Source organism: Dreissena polymorpha, chromosome 10 (assembly GCF_020536995.1).
Source record: "Dreissena polymorpha isolate Duluth1 chromosome 10, UMN_Dpol_1.0, whole genome shotgun sequence".
Taxonomy (NCBI): Eukaryota; Metazoa; Mollusca; class Bivalvia; order Myida; family Dreissenidae; genus Dreissena; species Dreissena polymorpha.
The window spans coordinates 48,582,506-48,604,281 of NC_068364.1; the positions used below are offsets into that span (position 1 = coordinate 48,582,506).

At 38.6% G+C, this 21,776-nt stretch overlaps 1 protein-coding gene across 3 annotated transcripts in view; it reads right to left on the reverse strand.

Annotated features, from left to right (window-relative positions):
* LOC127847525 (anion exchange protein 2-like) overlaps positions 1-21,776 on the reverse strand; it is a 317,475-nt gene that overhangs the window by 18,490 nt on the left and 277,209 nt on the right. For all 3 annotated transcript variants that reach the window (XM_052379532.1, XM_052379530.1, XM_052379531.1), the window contains 8 exons: positions 20,196-20,321; positions 17,645-17,837; positions 16,243-16,455; positions 13,765-13,913; positions 11,101-11,295; positions 7,832-8,173; positions 7,204-7,293; positions 5,902-6,068 (listed from right to left, as the gene is read on the reverse strand). In XM_052379532.1, coding sequence (XP_052235492.1) covers positions 5,902-6,068; positions 7,204-7,293; positions 7,832-8,173; positions 11,101-11,295; positions 13,765-13,913; positions 16,243-16,455; positions 17,645-17,837; positions 20,196-20,321 — 1,475 coding nt within the window. The remainder of the gene's footprint in view (positions 1-5,901; positions 6,069-7,203; positions 7,294-7,831; positions 8,174-11,100; positions 11,296-13,764; positions 13,914-16,242; positions 16,456-17,644; positions 17,838-20,195; positions 20,322-21,776) is intronic.

Genomic DNA, 21,776 nt, shown 5'->3' on the forward strand with positions numbered 1-21,776 from the left:
GAAAGTGCGTCTACTGCCTACACTGCTGGATCGTAAACCGGACTCATATACAGAGGAAATCTGTGATTGTGTCTCGTTGCAAATAGGTCCACTAGAGGATAATCAAACATGAGAAAAATCTGATTGGTCACTTCCTGATGAAGTGTCCACTCCGATGGAAGTAACTGGTGTTTGCGAGACAACCCGTCTGCCAGGGCGTTGAGACGACCTGGAATATATTTGACCAGAAGAAAATTGTTGAGCGTCTTGCAAAGAACAAGTAATTTCTTGGTTTCCAGATACAGTGAGTGAGAATGTGTTCCCCCCTGTGTCTGAATGTAAGTCACAACTGATGTGTTGTCTGTTGACACCATCACACATGAGTCTCGAAGATGTGACTGTAAATGAGATACAGCTAGAAATACAGTTCGCATTTCTAGATTGTTGATATGCAGATGTGACTCATGATGAGACCACAACCCCGAAACTGTCAGACTGAGTGGTTCCAAATGAGCACCCCACCCTTCCTTGCTCGCGTCCGTCATAAGATAAAAAGACGGTTGCGAAGGAAGAAGGGGCACTCCTGCCAAGAGAGTCTCCTTGTCTAGCCACCACTGAAGATGTGGTATTAACTCCAGAAGAATAGTAATCTGCGATAACATATTGTCCGGAGACCATTTCCAACAAGCTGAGAGGTAATGCTGAGGAGGACGAAGGAACAGACGTCCTAATTGCACAAAGTCTGCTACTGAGCTCAGGATACCATTGAGAGATAGGAACTGTTGGGCTGTTATATGAGATTGGGACAAAACCCAAATGACCTTCACCAGAAGGTCTGATATATGTTGACGAGACACTTTGACCTTTTTGATGTGAGTCAAGAAGTTCATTCCCACAAAAGTGAAATCTTGAGATGGACTGAGGTCTGATTTGTATGCATTTAAAAGAAGCCCTAATAATAGAAGTTCCTTCCAAAAAAAGTCCAGATGTTGCAGAAGCAATTGACGCTCGAGCTGGTGTAACAGCCAATCGTCAAAGTACTAAAGAAGCAGAATACTGTGAACACGGAGATGTGCTCCTACTGTAGCCATAAGCTTGGTAAAGACTAGAGGGGCTGTTGCCTACCCAATTGGCATCCCTCGGAACTGGTATACCTGGCCTCGAAATGCAAAACGAAGGTACTTGGGGTGTATAGGAACATGGAAGCACGCATCTTCCAGGTCCAAGAAAACCCCCCAGTGCAGAGGTTTGATGGAATTCCTTATGAAGGAAGGAGTCTCCATCTTGAAAGTTGGTTTGAGTAGAAACGTGTTGAAAACTTTTAAGTCTATCACTGGTCTTCAGGAACAATTTTTCATATGAACAAGAAAAAGACGACTGTAGAATCCTGGAGAATAAGGGTCTGTAACCCTTTCTACCACCTGTTTTTCCAAAAGAACGAGAATGGACTCTGGAATCTGTGGATGCGGAGATACCAGCTCTACAGGGACGCGAGAGAGTGGAGGTCTGTTTTCGAATTGAAAAGTCAGGCCTTCAGTAACGAGATAATGATCCCAAGCGTCCTTAAAAATACGAAGCCAACGATTTGAAAAATGTAGAAGTCTGGCCCCTACTGGTATTTCCGGCATCGGATGAGAAGGCGGTAGAAAGGGTAGGTACCTAGGGCTGGTAAGCAGGAGGTCCACCCTTGCCGGTAAAAGGTTTGGAATAACTCTTAACCGGCTGAGACTTGTTCTGTCTACCAGATTTCTTTAAAGACAATTTCTGAGAAACAGAAGGTCTGTTGAATGAAGAATGTTTGTTAGGAACTGACCGAGGATTCAAGGAAGGCCTTTTAGAGAAAAGGTTATTCCTCTTATCCCTCTTAACTACTGGATTTGCCATTGGTCTAGAAACAGGTCGCTTAAAGGCCCCTTGGCGTTATCCAGAGTTGTTTCTAGCTAAAGAAGCATGAAGTTGATCATCTTGTCCGCTGAAATTGCGTCTTGTATCCTTCCACCGAAAAGAAATCCTGATGAGAGAAGTGCGGTTCTAATAGAAAATATTTAGTTAAAGAAGAAAGGATAAGATCTCTACGAATCCTTAGCATCTCCAACATTGAAGAAGCAGCATTATGTGAAAGGAACAATGTTGTTCGTGAAAGATGAATTAACAAATCATGAAGTTCTTCAGGAACCGAGTCCGATCAATCACACACAAACTGCAAAATAGTTGCTAGCATGAGATCTATCTGGTTGGTAAGACCTAAAGATCTGCGTTCTCTCACTTCCCAATGTTCCAACATTGAATAAGGAACAGAAACAGAAGTTGAAGAAGTAGGCATATTAAGCAACAGCTTATTGATGTCAAGATCCTGAACTGGTAATTTGGCAAAATCCAAGCTGGAAGTTGGATCTGGTACAGAACGCTTGTAGCTTCTAGTACGTTCATTATGCTTTTGATCAGATAGAACCTTAGGCACCTTCCACAGTTCTCCTCTTTAGGAATGGTCTTATTAGCTGATTCCAAAGATTGAAAAACTGATAAGACAGTAGAAACCAATAGGAAGGCGGGTATCAAGGCGAGAAGTAGCCTTAGAAAGCCTGTTGGGATCAAATGTATGAACTTATTTTCCGTGATAGAGATCGTCGAATTAGTAGACATCTCTGCAGGTCTTGGGCAATAATCATCACCAAGAGTTGAAATATTAGTTCATAGATCTAATTAATTGATGACAAATATTGATAAGTGTCATCATTGGAATCTGCCTCTGAATCCGCCTCATTGTCTACAACACCAGCAGTGTGTATAGAATCAGCGGAAACATAAGTGGAAATACAAGGTCGATTATCATGCACCAGATTGCGAGTATCTGGTAATGATGAATGCCCATCTACACAATCAACACCCTGACAACTAAAACTGGAAGATGACAGTAAATTATCAGGATTGACTGGTACGAATTGTCCATACGAATCTTGAAGCCATAACGTGTCCGGATTAGACGGTACCGTAGCAGGAGGTACCCGAATAGGTAACGTAGCCGATACCCGTGGAGCAGAGTAAGTATCTGTAGGGGTGAGAAAAACACCAGAAGACAAGGTCTACGAAGTAGTACCAGTCACAGCAACATTTGTAAATGTTAAACTGGAAACTGGATCTGGTACATAGGGTACAGCAACATTACAATCCGAGACAGGATAGTACTGTGTAGGATAAGGGTAGTCAGAGCGACACTGTCTACGTGAAGCATGACTACGAGGTTTATCCTTACAATGCCGAGAAACAGATTGGCTTCGATGGGAATGACATCTCCTAGAATAACGTCTCCTAGAGTCTCGAGATGATCGGTATCGATCATATCGACGCCGTGAATGAGGACTTCACGATTAAGGAAATCGTGTACGACGTCTACCTCTATTTTCAGTACTAGTTGACGACTCAGATGCCTTTGAAGAAGAAGAGGAGGAATATATCGATGATGATGATCGATGTCTCTTTCTCGAACAATGACCGGTGAACTGTGACCTGTAGTATTGACCGGTGACCGGTAGGATTGACCGGTGACCGGACCTTGGTGACCTTGACCGGTGGTATTGACCGGTGACCGGACCGGTCACTGTTGATAGATGACCGGTGACCGGAACGGTCCCTGATGACCCGTGACCGGTGGTATTGATCGGTAACTGGTAGTTTTGACCGGTGATTGGACCGGTCCCTGGTGACCGGTGGTATTGACCGATGACTGGACTGGTCCCCCGTGACCGGTACCATGGACCGGTGACCGGACTGGTCCCCGGTGACCGGACCGGTCCCTGGTGACCTCGGACCGGTGACAGGACCGGTCCCCAGTGACCGGTACTACAGACCGGTGACTTGTGCCATGGACCGGCGACCGGACCGGTCCCCGGTGACTGGTCCGTTACCCGGTGACGTACCAGTCATACTATGACCAGTGTTGTCACCAGGCAATGACCGTATGGCGGCTGCCAAATGGTGTGGCATTGGCCGTAGTCCTTGACCAATGCCATCGGGCAAAGACCGGCTGACGGTTGTCACCATATGGTCTGATGTTGATCGACTTTCTAACGAAGTTAGCATAGTACGATCTTCATCTTGCCCTATACCCGGTGACTGATGCTGCAAATACTCGTCTGTAGTCTGTAAAGTCACCGGGAATTTCTGATCTGCACGTTTTCTGCTCAGAAATGTTCTGCGATGAATTGCTTTGTGCCACGTCGCATCGTCCCACGCACTACAAACAGAGCATATATGATCAAAGGTACAATTAGTACATAACAAATAAGTATTGTGGGAATCCCACAAATCCTTAATGTGACCACGTGAACCTCTAGTTTGTAAATTCATTCTTATTCTGAAATTAAAAAAAGAAAAGAATCCACGTAAGAAAACAGCGTAAAACGCACAAAATAACTGAAATATTTAGTTAAACAAATTATTTACACTGCATAATATAGTCAATAACTTGTTGACATAAATCACGAAATCCTCGTGCTCAATTCATGAGCATATGTAAAAACCCAGCAAAATGTGAAAAACAATTCATTATCAACAAAATAATACATGAAAAGATTTCTGAATGAAGTAAAAACGATAAATTATACAATTCATCCATTTCAAACCCAAATCCACCACGCAGAATTGAACAAAGTCAAAATTTAAAAAATGGCGATCTGCACAGTGTGTCTCCAGAAAAGTAAGATGAGTTACGATTCTTGATTTCCGGTAAGGTTACATTGTACTATGTTAAACCTGATCTGTTTTCAGTTAGAGAGGTGGCCGAATTCCGGCACTTGAAGATTTCTGGAGAAGATAACCCACCTTGAAAGGTATAGCTAGGGATAGCAGGTATGTATTTATGACATTAAAATAACATAGAGAGTTATTTTTAAGTTGGAATATATAAAAAATCGATAACATGCAAGTCTGTAATAACATCACTGTCATAAAGCAGCAACCTTTTATGAAGATTTGCCAAGATTTTAGTTGCATATGTCAATTAACTGTACTGATGAGAACTGATTTAATTACGCACTTAATTAATAAGAGAGCTCTGAAGGAATTGAACTGTTCTGAGCAACTTTAACATTGTTTTGTAAACGCTTTAAGACTTTGAGATTTTGTTAAAACTAATTTTTGAAAAAAATTGGGCCTAAAGTTGTGACTTTAAGTGTATTATCAGCATGTACCTATAGCAACGTAAGAACAAGAGCACCGCATAATGGGTACCAACGCTCGACTGCGGGTGCAGTTTTGAATAAATGAAAGCTTGTCAGAGGATTTTTATTTTTTTATAGAGGTCACAGTGATCTTGACCTTTGACCTAGTGACCTAAAAATGGGTGTGGCGTGTAGAACTCATCAAGGTGCAGCTTCATATGAAGTTTCAAAGTTGTAGGCTGAAGCACTTAGATTTTAGAGCCAATGTTAATGAAAGCTTGTCAGATTAATTTTTTTAAAGGTCACAGTGACCTTGACCTTTGACCTAGTGACCTAAAAATGGGTGTGGCGTGTAGAACTCATATGAAGTTTCAAAGTTGTAGTCTGAAGCACTTAGATTTTAGAGCCAATGTTAAGGTTTTAGCACGATGCCTACTGGGGACAGGGGACGACACGACGAGCTGGCTATGACAATACCTCTGGTTTGCTCCGAAAACAGCCTAGCTAAAAACTGCCTTGGGCCCAGGATGCTATGTTTTTTATTCTGTATAATGACCAAAGACAACATATAACTGACAACAAACTACTGACGAAAGATTATAACAAAATTTCTGACACCATGAGCATGTTGTGCTCAGGTGAGCGAAAAACCCTGCACCATTTCGACCCATTGGTGCAAAAAGGTACCATGCAACATTGAAATTAGGAGGCAAATAGTACCATTTTGCACTAATGGGGCCATTTCTAGTGGTGGCCATCTTACTGAGTAAGCTGCAGCTCTAGGAAGAGCAGTAGGAAGATCAGGAAGGCTGGAATCACGGCAGATATCATCAGCACGATTTTCATGGGCTCCTTCACTCCCATCGGGTTCACAAACCAATTTGACTGGCCCCCTGTATGGGTGGTTATCTCTGTTGGCATTGCAAGTTTCTGAAAACAACAAAAACATTTCAGCCTAGCCCTGGTAAAAAGGGGTTGAATGCATGTGCCCCCCCCCCCCCCCCCAAGAAAAGGCTTTTTAGGGATGACACTTTCTGGTATTAACTGGATTTTTGCAAGGAGACTTTCTTTAAATGAAAAATACAATAAAAGGGGAAAGTGTCTTCCCTGGGTAGCCTGTGCAGACTGCACAGGCTAATAAAGGTCGTATCACGCCCAGTAATCTCACAGCAAAGCAATTTTTTTTATTTAAAATAAGTTATTTGGTTTGGCTAAGAAAATTTTTCACGCCCATCAACAATTTTCAAACTTAACCTACATGTTGTCATGAGGACACCCATTCTGACCATATTTAAAAAGCTTACAAGTAATACAATTGGCCTCTCTTTTAAGTAACTAGGTTTTTCTATGATGTCATCTTGACACCTAGTCTTATGTGTCTAAGAGTCAATCTTGGCCTAGATATTTGTCTTGTTCTGTGAAAACTGGGCATAATGCATGTGCGTAAAGTGTTGTCCCAGATTAGCCTGTGCAGTCCGCTAAGGCTTATCTGGGACGACACTTTCCGCTTTTATGGTATTTTTAGTTTCAAGGAAGTCCCTCCTTGCCGAAAATCCAGTTTAGGCGGAAAGTGTCGTCCCTGATTAGCATGTGCGGACTGCACAGGCTAATCTGGGATGACACTTTACACACATGCATTAAGCCCAGTTTTGTCAGAACAAGACACATATTGTAAAGATAATCCCTCTGAACAAGTGTCATCAAGATTAAGTTATAATGTAATAATGTGGTTAGAATGTCATTCTTAAATTTAACTAAATGACCTTGTTTTTTGTAAAACATGTGACCAAGATTCAACTCTGCCTAGACATCTTCAAGATATGCACTCTGACCAAGCTTCATCTAGATTAAGTCATGCGTGTGGTCTCTAGAGAATTAAAAAAAAATTGTTGAAACTGACTGATTATCTAGTTTTGGATGCTTGTGATCCAGATTATAACCTGGATTAAATATTGACAGACCAACCGACAAGTGTAAGCAATGCTTCTTTGATGGCGAGGGGGAGCATAATACCATTATTTCACAAAATGCTAATTATAAGTAAGTTAAGGCCAATTAAGCGTACCTGAGTGTATGTGTCTGCACAGATATAGTCAAAGAGGACCATCAAAATAATTGCCAGAAAGATTCCAAAATCGCCAAGGGCTCTCCGGGCCTGAAACAAAATCAAGATACCGTAATTACTGAAAGAAATCAAATTACCTTATTTTTACCCCAAATGTTTTTATTTTTAACTTCCTATTATGCTACCAGACAGATTTTCCCCTATACTAAATAACTCTAAATTTGTTTACAGTAATTTGCAATTTTACCAGAATTTGTCTATTAATAATAACAAGCACTCTTTGAACCCATTTATGCCTAGCGTCCTGAAAAAAGGACATTGCAAACAGCGTAGACCCAGATGAGACGCCGCATAATGCGGCGTCTCATCTGGGTCTGCGCTGTTTGCTTAAAGGAATTTCTGTAAGAAATATTCTAAATATAGAAATAAATATATTAGACATACCTAATTTTGGAAATAAATTGATCCAATTTAGAAGATGGGAGAGTCCACTAGGAATAAATGGGTTAATTTTGCAGGTAAATCAGGTAAATGATTACATAGTTCCATTCCTACTTCGCTCAGAAATAACAGTTCAATGTATTTATTGGAACAAATAAAATTGTGGGCAAAAAAAACCGGGACTTACACTTCGTCCAAGAAATCTGCTATTCCTAAAAATCCTGAGAAAGTATGCAATAAAGAACGTTCCCAATATGAGAATGGTCGACAGCAGGGCCGTGTTGGGCTCGTTGAAGTTTGCCTTCTCACTGTAATGGGACGTCCCATGCACCGTGCTGTGAGTGGAATGTGAGCTCAGAGTGGAGTTTAACCCTAACATGACATCATCAGATCGGTATGGCGTCGGTACGAATGTGCTGGTTGATATGTTGGCTATGAGGTTGGTGATGTTTTCGAGGTCCTCTGAGTGATTCGAGTTTAGGTTGTTACAGTAGAACTCTTTGCCTCTCAGAGGGTGATCTTTGTATACCTGAGGAATGAAATGTGTAAATGGTATTCAGAAGGCAGCACTTTTTTAAATATCAAATTTTGGGCCTGTAGGGGGACCCATTTCCAATGGCAAAACATCTATATTTTTCCCAAATTGGATTCAAAAATTCTCAATTGAAGTTAAAAAAACAACAAGAGGCCCATGAGGGCCTGAATTGCTCTGCTGCTATAAACACTGTGCAAGTTTGGAAAGAATAAGATGGAAACTGTGTACTTAATCGCGCAAACAAGGAGAATTTTCTCAAATTCAAGGGGAGATTATTGTGTACTTATTTCTCCAATACTGCTCATATTCAATAGGGTTCAAGTCCTCATTGATATAAAGATACTGTGCAAATTTGGAAATAATTGAATGAAAACTGAGGAATTAATTGCGTAAACAAGCAGGATTTCAAAATTTTCTCATATGCAAGGGAAAGTCATTCTGGACTTATTGCTTTGATATAGCTCGTTTTAAACAAGAGCTGTCAGAGGACAGCGCGCTCGACTATTTGAATGCTTGACAGTATAGCGTAAGCCAGAATGGGGAAATTGTTCATAAATAATTTATTAGACGATCTTTCAAAAATAAAAAAGGAACAAAAAAAAAATTATTTGGGGGTGGGATAGGGGGGGTGAGAGGGGGGTATAATGTGGGGTGTGGTCATTTATTAGATGATCTTTCAAAAATAAAAAAGGAACAAAAAAATTATTTGGGGTGGGGTAGGGGGGGTGAGAGGAGGGGTATAATGTTGAGTGTGGTCATTAATTAGATGATCTTTCAAAAATAAAAAAAAAGGAAAAACAATATGGGGGGGGGAGGCAGGGATTCTGGGTTGGGGCATGGGGTATTGTTTTGGTGGATTCCATTGTGGTATTCAGATAAGTATTGTTTTGTTAAAGTATTAATAAAATCTGATCATAAATAAAGAAGTTATGGAAATGTAACTAAAGTAATATGCATATAGTAAATGGAAAAAGGGTTATAATTCTTAAAAAATGCTTGATACAGTTGTCTGCTCTTGTTTATAGATTGGGGTCATGTTGGTAAAGAAGTTTGCAAAATATGAAAGCAATATGTCAATGGACTGTGCAAGTTTGCCAAGAATTGGATGAAAATTATGGCCTTTATCTCAAAATCAAGGGGAGATAATTCTGGACTTATAACTCCGATATTGCTAATTTTCAATAGGGTTAATTAATTTGACTCATCATTCAGATAAAGACACTGTGCAAGTTCGGAAATAATTGGATGAAAACTGTGGACTTTATTGCATAAACAAGCCTTATTTCACAATTGTCTCAAATTCAAGGGGAGATAATTCTGGACTTTTTACTCTGATGAAACCCATTTTCAATAGGGTTTGAGTCCTCATTAATATAAAGACACTGAACAAGTTTGAAAAGAATCGAATGAAAACTGTGGACTTTATCGCGTAAACAAGAAAAAGTCTAACACATGCACGCACACACGGATGGACGGAAACCACGCTATCCCATTAGCTCTTCTGGCCTTTGGCAGCTCCATGAGATACACTTGCATGCCAAATATCAAGTTGCTATGTGAAAGGACATAGAAGTTATGAGCATTTTTCGAAACCTAAACACGAAACCTAAACACAAAGTGTGACGGAAAGATGGACAGACGGACTGTCCGATCACTATATGCCCTCCTTCGGGGGCATAAAAAACAGTGACCAGAACTGGAAAATCCACATTGTATAGTTTTCTTTGAATTGGTGTCATATCCCTACATGCCAGTTATGCTTTTGGGCTGTGAGATGTCACTATTTTTGGGTATGAGGTAATTTGTCTCTACATTGGAAAAAAAAAAGTTTCTATAAGTTCACAATCAAATTTGCTATTCAAGCTCTGTCTGGTTAAAACCAGGCAATGGCTCATTAGTTTATTGCCCCCGATTAATAACCCGCTTTTACTTCTTAAGTGTACTAGTATTGTTTTTGACACCTTATAGGTGATTAATCGGTAAATTATTTGTTTTTATCAGGCATTAACACCATGGTGTTTATAAAAGAGGACATTGATAGTATACATTGTCAGTCATTTTCATCATTGGTTTTTATTACTTATAATGACAGATATAGTTACTTTTTAAATGCTGTAAAATTACCAAAATCATTCAAGGTGTACAGATTATAGCTTTATATAGGTTGAAATCATTCAAGGTATACAGATTATAGCTTTATATAGGTTGAAATCATTCAAGGTATACAGATTATAGCTTTATATAGATTGAAATCATTCAAGGTATACAGATTATAGCTTTATATAGATTGAAATCATTCAAGGTATACAGATTATAGCTTTATATAGATTGAAATCATTCAAGGTATACAGATTATAGCTTTATATAGATTGAAATCATTCAAGGTATACAGATTATAGCTTTATATAGATTGAAATCATTCAAGGTATACAGATTATACATGTAGTTTTATATAGGTTGACTGCATGTGAAAGCCTGAGGCTTATTGAGACACTCGTAAATTTAAGTCCATTTCCTAAGATGTTGATAGCAGTTTCTAACTATGAAGACCGACAAGTATATAATAAACTAAATGCTTCTAATAAAGCCTTTAAAAGATATTTATACACAAATTCCTGACAGCGGGACACAGGAAATAACCAAACTAAATAAATTCATTTTGAGCACAATATTCTTCATACTTTTATGTTTCTTGTCAGGTAAAGTCAAACTGATTGTTTGCTAAAGTTAAGTGTCTAAACACTTTTAGCATTCATTACACGACAACCAAAGTAACGGGTTCCTAAATTCTAACTATTTTTTTTTCATAATTTGTGTAAACACATTTGCTGAGAAACAAATTCTCATGCTGTTTACACTGCAAAATACTCAAACATTTAGTAACTACGAAATGAAAGCAATCTTACTGTATGTTTATGTACCTGAATTATTTTCTGTATCACTTCGTTGATGAAGATTAGAGAAATAAGAATGGCGAACACTTCTTCGGTGAATCGCGTGATGTACTTCACGATGAAGCTGCCCTCTGCTGCGATGACGATGGCTGTGATTATGAACACCCATATGCCAATCCATACACGCCAGGTCAGGAATTCTATGCCGTATTCCTTACAGAACTGAAATCAGACAGATACTAACTCTTTAGTGCGGGAACAGAATTTTGAAGGCTTTTGCGAACAGTTTGGATCCAGATGAGACGCCACAGAACGTGGCGTCTCATCAGGATCCAAACTGTTTGCTATTCTGATAGTATTCTTTGAAAAAAATCGAAGAAACTGCTAATTTTAGAAATTCAGCAGACGACATTTTAGCAGACGACAAATTTCCCAGCATGCAAAGGGCTAATGAGCCTTGTTCTGTGAAAGCTGGCCTTAACACTTTATCACTTAACCCTTTGCATGCTGGGAAATCTGTCGTCTGCTAAAATGTCATCTGCTGAGTTTGTAAAATAAGCATTTTCTTCAAAAAAAAAAATTCAAAGAATACTATCAGAATAGCAAACAGTTTGGATCCTGATGAGACGCCATGTTTTGTGGCGTCTCATCTGGATCCAAATCCAAACTGTTTGCAAAGGCCTTCAAAATTCGGTTCCAGCACTGAAAGGGTTAGATATGTATTTTGACACTTTTGTAGTTGCATAGAAAGCTAAATTTAAAAGTTTTCTTACTACATTCAAGTTTGAAAGGCGTCATCTCCAAACCTTAGATACTGAGGAGCAGCAAACAGCATAAAACCTGAACAGGCTGCAAGCTACTGGCAGGCTGGTCTGGTTTTATGCTGTATGCACGTGGTCATTTTCATTTTGATTCTAAGTATGAAAGCTGGCCTTAACTCTTTCAGTGCGGGAACCGAATTTTGAAGGCCTTTGCAAACAGTTTGGATTTGGATCCAGATGAGACGCCACAAAACATGGCTTCTCATCTGGATCCAAACTGTTTGCTATTCTGATTTTTTTTTTTTTTTTAAATCGAAAAAAATGCTAATTGTATAAATTCAGCAGACTTCATTTTAGCAGACGACAAATTTCCCAGCATGCAAAGGGTTAATACATGACTGTGTGTAAACTGTCATCCCAGATTAGTCTGTGGAGTCCGTAAAAGCTTACCAGGGATGACATTTTCCACCTAACCCTTTGCATGCTGGGAAATTTGTCCTCGGCTAAAATGTCGTCTGCTGAATTTCTAAAATTAGCATTTTCTTCGATTTTTTTTGAAGAATACTATCAGAATAGCAAACAGTTTGGATCCTGATGAGACGCCACGTTCTGTGGCGTCTCCGCCACGTTCTGTGGCATCTCATCTGGATCCAAACTGTTTGCAAAGACCTTCAAAATTCGGTTCCCGCACTGAAAGGGTTAATCTTGACTTTCGGTAAGAAGAGACTTTCTTGAAACAGAAAATTCTGTAAGAGTGGAATGTGTTATCACTGATTAGCCTGCGTGGACTTCACAGGCTAATCTTGGACGACACTTAGCGCACATGCACTTAGCCCAAATTGCCCAGAAGCTCAAACTATAGGCAAATGTGCCAGAAATAGTTAACTGGTTCCCTGTTGAATATAACCGTTGACTATAATATACAACAGGTACAGGCTAATGTAACGGCGATTTAAATTGGAAAACGCGAGACCAATCGAGCGAGGTTTATAACCATTTTTACGGGAAACACCACGCGTAGACATAAACATTGTGACGTCACATTTTTATACAAGATTCACATGCTAACAAATCAAGAACTTCCACTTTTAAGTAATGCGAGGATTATATATCATGTAGTATTTGAGTTGCATATGTATTATGAATCTTATTCGACTAGAACGAGCTTATATTCTACCTGTCAGCTGTCAAAAAGTTCAGGAAAATAAACCAGAAATGGTAAACAGATTACTTCCCCTGATATGTTTCTAAAAATAACCCGTCAAATTTTTGACCGGTGAAATTAGCTTGTACCGATCCCTATATAGAGTATGCGATAGATAAGGGGAGGTAACCAATCTACAGAAATAGCTGTTGCTATCACTGAATGTGAAAGTTGCTTTACTTTGACCTCAATATGTGATCTTGAATTATTTCCAGGTTTAAGGGCAATTTTGGTGAACATTTGTAAATTTTGAAGCAAAAATTGTTATATTCTTATTACAAAAGAGGCTAAACAAGAGGGTTCTATTGTGAAGCAACAGTGCACATACACAAAATAATAATAACAAACAGATTATATATAACAAAATTAAATGTCCAAGAGTAAAACTAGATTTTTTGTTTTCAAACAGTAGGATTTCATATTACATTAATTTTGCGCAATAGACAATGAAATTAGCTAAACTTCAACACAGTCCCATTAAATCCAAGGCAAGGCCATTCCATGGCACCATCCATATTGATGGACAATTTCAAATACATAAAACAGAGTCTATGATAACCTTTATGAAAATTGTGAAACAATTGGGAAAATTTAGACTTTTGGGGGAGAAAAATATATATATAAAAAAATGAAGATTTTTTTTAGAGAAAAATGTTAATTAGTAAATCTTGAAAAAAGTCCGAAATAAACCAAGGTAAGGCAGTCACGTCATGGCACTCTACTCACCATCCAAAGGTGTTTCTCAAAGAGCAACACTGGGCCAGTGGCACCATAGAGGATCAAGGGCTGTCCGGAAAACACCGCAAACACCATGTTGGTGGTAGCCGTGGCAACAATGGTCTCCACAACACCGATCTCTGAGTAAGTCTTCTCACCTGAGGTTACATAGCAGCAGAAAATCAGACCTTAGTTTAATTCTATATAATATAAAATCAGACCTTAGTTTTATTCTATATAATATAAAATCAGACCTTAATTTAATTCTTTATAATATAAAATCAGACCTTAACATAATTCTAAATAAGATAAAATAAGACCTTATAACATATTTCTACATAATATAAAATCAGACCTTAGTTTAATTCTAATAAATCAGACCTTAGTTTAATTCTATAAAATATCAAATCAGACCTTAGTTTAATTTTATTTACTTTCTCCTATTCCCCTGTAATACGCATTTTGACAGATTTGTAGTCCCTTAGAAAATCAAAATTTCATATAAAGACCTTACAAGATTTAATTTCCAACCCAAATATACTGATGAGCAGAAAACAGCATACAACCAGAACAGAAAGCGAGTAAATGGCAGTTTGTTCTGGTTTTATGCTTGTTGCACATAGCCATTTTCACTTTGCTTCTCAGCAGAGCAGTAAGGGGTTAACCCTTTCAGTGCGGGAACCGAATTTTAAAGGCCTTTGCAAACAGTTTGGATCCAGATGAGACGCCACATAACGTGGTGTCTCATCAGGATCCAAACTGTTTGCTATTCTGATAAAATTCTTTGAAAAAAATCGAAGAAAATGCTAATTTTAGAAATTCAGCAGACGACATTTTAGCAGACGACAAATTTCCCAGCATGCAAAGGGTTAAGCACTATTTTATGAAATCTTTCTCCTGGGGCAAAATAAGAGCTTGGTTTCTTGGGAACCTAGGAATGTAATAGAAAACGGATCCAAACTTGGACCACCCCAGTGTTAGGTCTACACCTTGCAATCTGGAGGTAAAAAAATAACCATCAAATAGTAATAAAAGGAGTACAGATAACAGGGCTTTTTTTTCCTTCTTTGAGACCCGCCGAACATCAGCCCTTTCCCCTCGGATTTTTTTCCCCTCAGCAGGTAAATTTTCTCCCCGACTTCATTTTTTTTTTTTTAACTTTAAATACATAAGTTAACCTGATCCAGTGTAGAAAATATAACATATTGCATAATTAAATTATATGTTGCCTTGAATTTGTTTTAAAAACAGCAAAATATGTTAAATTAATTATTTAAGACTTCCTTATTTTCCCCAAAAATCCGACGTTTTGCATAATTTTCCCCCCAAAATCCGGCATTTCGCGCAATTTTTTCCCCTAAAAAAAGGCCAGGCCCTTTCCCCAAAATCAGATAAAAAAACCTGGATAGAGATGGTTTTTTAATTTAAGTAGCTTATATTGATTTTTTTTCTTATTGCAACCTTTTAAAAACATTTTCATATTCCAGTATGTTGCTTTTGATTTCCTATTGTAGCTAAAAGATTGTTGAAGAAATCACTTTTTAAAAAATATTGAAAAGTAATGTTAAAGTTCCTACAATAACCTTTCTAGCGTTTAAATAAATATAAATGAGGCATTTGTAATCTTTCTTGATTGTAAACTTTGTAAATAACTTACATATTTTTTCTTGTATTTTCAACTATTGTTAATGAGAAACTCATAATATTTCTTGCATTTTAATGATTGTTAATAAGATGAATTAAATTAACTGAATTTAAACCTGTTTTATATAAAGATTACTGTTTGTTAGATCATGCTCTCAAATACTCAGGCCTTGTAAAGGATAACATATCAAACAGTTACCCTTTCTGTTGTTAATGGTTTTTATTGACTCTACTAGATACGGTTAAAGAGACTAATTATGTAAGTTTATCGATTAATGAAGAAAACACTTATAGCACATGCTTTGTTAGTACATAATAAAGCTAACAATTCCCTATACACATGATCAATGCTCTTTCAGTGCTGGAACTGAATTTTGAAGGCCTTTGCAAACAGTTTGGATCCAGATGAGACGCCACAGAATGTGGTGTCTCATCAGGATCCAAACTGTTTGCTATTCTGATAGTATTCTTTGAAAAAAAATGAAGAAAATGCTAATTTTAGAAATTCAGCAGACAACATTTTAGCAGACGACAAATTTCCCAGCATGCAAAGGGATAATGATGCATGTGTATAGTTTTGTCCAAGACAAGCCTGAGCTATCTTCACACGCTAATCAGGGACAATACTTTCCGCTTTTTTTTTTTTACAAGTGAAAAATTTCATAAATGCATAAAGATTCGTCGTGGATTATTCTGTGCAGACTGCACGGGCTAATCTTAGACGACACTTTCCACACATGCATTAGGCCCCATTTTCCCACAGTGCCACTCATATGTAAATGCAAACTCAAGTGTAGGAATCATTTAAACGTTTAAGGTTCCCAGAAAGGTCCGAACACTTACCGTACAAACCCCCAAAGGCAATACAAGGGCAGAGGCAGGCAAAGAATATGAAGGTCAAGGCCGTGACACACTGGAGGCTCAACGCGTCCTTGAAGTCACTGATGTAGTGCGGGTACCTTCGTCGCATGTCATTGATTAGCCCACCAAAGGGACGCCCCGTACGCTTCAACGGGTCCATAGGGATCTTGTCTTTGGTCTCCATTTCAAGTAGTTCTGAAACCAAGAAATTTTCAAATTAACCCTTTACCACTCACATGCGCACCTGGACGCAATTATAGTCCCTTAGAAAATCAATTTAAATTTAAGACCTTTCTTTCTAGATTCAAGTTTAAAAGGCTTCATTTCCAGCTAAAAGGTACCGTGAGCAGCCAACAGCATAACACCTGAACAGACTGAGAGCAATTTGCAGGCTGTTCTGGTTTTATGCTGGTTGCATTCAGCCATTTTCAATTTGCTATTGTGCCCGAGAGGGTTAAGCATAAATATGCAGAAAGCACCAACTTTTACATGTTTTTATACCTTTTTTACCAAGTTCTTCGGGGAAATAAAGTGATATTCATATTAAAGAAATGAGCAAATAGATTAACCCATTTATGTCCAGTGGACTCTCCCATCCTTCTAAATTGGATCAATTTATTTCCAAAATTAGGGGTGTCAAGTATATTTATTTCTATATTTAGAATATTTCATAAAGAAATTCATTTAAGCAAACAGCGCAGACCCAGATGATTCTGAATGGGCTTAACCCTTTCAGCGCTGGAACCAGATTTTGAAGGCCTTTGCAAACGTGGCGTCTCATCAGGATCCAAACTGTTTGCTATTCTGATAGTATTCTTTGAAAAAAATGGAAGAAAATGCTAATTTTAGAAATTCAGCAGACGACATTTTAGCAGACAACAAATTTCCCAGCATGCAAAGGGTTATAGTAGCCATGTCATACAAAAATGGGTCATATGACATATGCAGAGAGGGCAGCTCAGAACTATGCAGCCTGAGCAGTCACACAGATTTTCCAGCAGCTACCCTGCCCACTATAAAATCACTTCAGGTTTCGTGGTTTAACCTGTACTTCTTCGATAAGTATTTTTACACATTTGTAGTCCCATAGGAAGTTTAAGTTAATTAAAGATCTTTCTTACTAGATTCAAGTGTTAAAGGCTTCATGTCCTACCCTTAAATTCCGACTGTAGCAAACAGCATACAACCTGAACAGACTGAGAGTTACTAGCCGGCTGTTCTGGTTTTATGCTGTTTACGAGTAGCTATTGTCTAGAGCTTTGCTGCATGGTTGCATATGGCAGAAACCCCATGTTTGTATGAGCATAATGCAAGTATTATTTTGTGTAAAAAATAATAATCCCCTTTAAATTATAAATAAATCTGCATTTTATGAAGACCTTACTTTGCAGTTCTTCCTTCTTCTTCTGCTTTTTTCTCCGTATTTTTGCTCGTTTCCGTGCCATATCCATGACTGGCAGAAGCGTCTTCTGGTCCCAATCTCCCGGTGGAAGAACGATAGATTCGTTGAGGAATTCGTTGATGGCGTGTAGAATTTCGGACCTTGTCTCAGCTTTATAGGCCACCTCATGGAAGTGCTGAACAAACAGCAAACAATTGAAAAAATAACCAATAGCTAAAAAAAACAACCAACTGTTGAAAAAATAACAAACAGCTATTAAACAAGATGTGTTTGTGAAACACTATGTCCCCGTATATGTCGTTTGACCTTGAAGGATGACCTTGACCCTTCACCACTCAAAATGTGCAGCTCCATGAGATACACATGCCTGTCAAATATAAAGTTGCTAGCTTCAATATTGCAGAAGTGACATTACATGAGCGATTTCGGCCACATATATTTGACCTCTGACCTTGAAGGATGACCTTGACCTTGACCCTTTACCACTCAGAATGTGCAGCTCCATGAGATACACATGCATGTCAAATATAAAATTGCTAGCTTCAATATTGCAGAAGTGACATTACATGAGCAATTTTGACCCATATATTTGACCTTGAAGGATGACCTTGACCTTGACCTTTCACCACTCAAAATGTGCAGCTCCATGAGATACTCATGCATGCCAAATATCAAGTTGCTATCTTCAATATTGCAAAAGAAGTCATAAAATGAGTGATTTCGGCCACATATATTTGACCTCTGACCTTGAAGGATGACCTTGACCTTGACCTTTCACCACTCAAAATGTGCAGCTCCATGAGATACACATGCATGCCAAATATCAAGTTGCTATCTTCCATATTGCAAAAGTGTACATTGAATGAGCGATTTTGACCCATATATTTGACCTTTGACCTTGAAGGATGACCTTGACCTTTCACCACTCAAAATGTGCAGCTCCATGAGATACATATGCATGCCAAATATCAAGTTGCTATCTTCAATATTGCAAAAGTTATTGCAAATGCTAAAGTTGGCGCAAACCAACAGACCAACAGACCAACAGACAGGGCAAAAACAATAACAACATAAAAAATACCCACAGTTGAAAAAATAACCCACAACAAAAAAAATACCCAACTGTTGAAAAAAATGACCCACAGCTGAAAAATAACCCACAGTTCAAAAAACAACCAACAGTTGAAAATATAACCAACAGCTGAAGAATGTGAAAGAAGGTATGTTTACTTGGTCTTTTCTGCAATTTACTTGGTTGATTAGTGAGTCTTTTTTTTTGTCGTTTCCAACTGTTGTTCTGTCATATCACAGCAAACACTTAACCAAATCACACTTGAACTAGGTTAGCTTCATAGTTTTACCATTACTAGTGCTAGAAACTGAGAGCTGAACCAGGTTAGCTTCATGGTTTACCATTACTAGTGCTAGTAACTGAGAGCTGGACCAGGTTAGCTTCATGGTTTACCATTACTACTGCTAGCAACTGAGAGCTGGACCAGGTTAGCTTCATGGTTTACCATTACTAGTGCTAGTAACTGAGAGCTGAACCAGGTTAGCTTCATGGTTTATCATTACTAGTGCTAGTAACTGAGAGCTGAACCAGGTTAGCTTCATGGTTTACCATTACTAGTGCTAGTAACTGAGAGCTGAACCAGGTTAGCTTCATGGTTTACCATTACTAGTGCTAGCAACTGAGAGCTGGACCAGGTTAGCTTCATGGTTTTACCATTACTAGTGCTAGTAACTGAGAGCTGAACCAGGTTAGCTTCATGGTTTATCATTACTAGTGCTAGTAACTGAGAGCTGGACCAGGTTAGCTTCATGATTTACCATTACTAGTGCTAGCAACTGAGAGCTGAACCAGGTTAGCTTCATGATTTACCATTACTAGTGCTAGCAACTGAGAGCTGAACCAGGTTAGCTTCATGATTTACCATTACTAGTGCTAGTAACTGAGAGCTGGACCAGGTTAGCTTCATGATTTACCATTACTAGTGCTAGCAACTGAGAGCTGAACCAGGTTAGCTTCATGGTTTACCATTACTAGTGCTAGTAACTGAGAGCTGAACCAGGTTAGCTTCATGGTTTACCATTACTAGTGCTAGTAACTGAGAGCTGGACCAGGTTAGCTTCATGGTTTTACCATTACTAGTGCTAGTAACTGAGAGCTGGACCGGGTTAGCTTCATGGTTTACCATTACTAGTGCTAGCAACTGAGAGCTGAACCAGGTTAGCTTCATGGTTTACCATTTCTTGTGATTGTAACTGAGAGCTGAACCAGGTGAGCTTCATGGTTTACCATTACTAGTGCTAGTACTTGAGAGCTGCGCTTTTTTTATCAGAGGTACGGTGAGGAAAGCCATACAAAAGATTTCCTGACTAAAACCACGGCAAGTTATGTGTTTGGGTGGGGAAATGAAACTGCAGTCCTTGTACTTGTGGACTAGCACTTTACCAACTGAGCTAGCCGCTATGACCAAACTCTTGTCATTGGAATTCATAAAGAAACAACAGAGTACATAAGTCAGCATACCTGGTTGGACATGAGTGAGGAGATGGACCGGCCCACCTCATGATAGTCCATCACCTTTGTCTTCGGTCCAAGCAGAACAAACAGGAACCGCACAGGGAGGGGTACTTCAGTCAGGTTGTCCAGAATCTGATAATAAGAAGTAGTGGGAAAAAATTAAGAGATTTGTCATCAAAATAGCACACATAACAAAAATGTTTGAAAAATAGAACAAGATTAATGAATGGTTTTAGAACTACCAGAAGTGACTTATTTGAGAAATAGCACACAATAAATAAATTTATTTAGAAAAAGCACAAAATGTATGGTTCAAGAAAACCCCCAAAATGTATGGTTTGAGAAATAACTGAAAAATTAATGGTTTGAGATACAAGTATAGAATAATGTCAATAAACTTTTTTTTACAAATAACACAAACTGTATGAGAAAAGTATGAGAAATAGCATTACATTTATGACTGTTTTGAAGAATAAACATGAATGGTTTAAAAATTAAATCATAAGAAAGTACTCTTTTCAAGATGGAACAAAATAAATTATTTGTGTAACGGCACTTGGATAATCAAATGTGTGTGTGTGTGTGTGGGGGGGGGGGGGGGGGGGGGGGGGGGGGGGAAACAGTTCTGAGAGCAAACACAAAATTAATGATAACAGATAAAGCACATACTGATTTACTTTTGAAATAACACACAATTAAGGCATTTCTTCTATATACAAACATTCTGGCCTTAATTGCATTAGTCCTTTTAAGCAAGAAAGGTTGTGTTGCTTTCAACCTGACCCTATGAAAGTCAGTCAGTCTATTGGCTAGTGTGTACGTTAGGGTGATAACAGTTGTAAAAGCCATTTTGTGTGAAAGGTTCTTCTGTTTGAAAATAAGTGCACGTTTTGCAAATGAAAGTGATATAATGCATCAAAAATATACCAAGTCACTCATTGGGGAACAAATGCAATGGCAGGTTAATTGAGTATCAATGATCTACTTTACAATGGTTATACACACCTGTTTTTTCAGCCACCTCACAAATGCCATGGCAGAATTGCTGCAGTACTTTACAATAGTTATACAGACCTGTTTTTTAGCCAGTCTCACAAATGCCATGGCAGGTTTGCTGAGGTACTTTACAATGGTTATAGTCACCTGTTTTTCAGCCAGCCTCACAAATGCCATGGCAGGTTTGCTGCAGTACTTTACAATGGTTTTACACACCTGTTTCCAGCCAGCCTCACAAACGCCATGACGGGTTTGCTGCTGTACTTTACAATGGTTATACACACCTGTTTCCAGCCAGCCTCACAAACGCCATGGAAGGTTTGCTGCTGTACTTTACAATGGTTTTACACACCTGTTTTTCAGCCAGCCTCACAAAAGCCATGACGGGTTTGCTGCTGTACTTTACAATGGTTATACACACCTGTTTCCAGCCAGTCTCACAAACGCCATGGAAGGTTTGCTGCTGTACTTTACAATGGTTATACTCACCTGTTTTTCAGCCAACCTCACAAATGCCATGGCAGGTTTGCTGAGGTACTTTACAATGGTTATACACATCTGTTTTTCAGCAAGCCCCACAAATGCCATGGC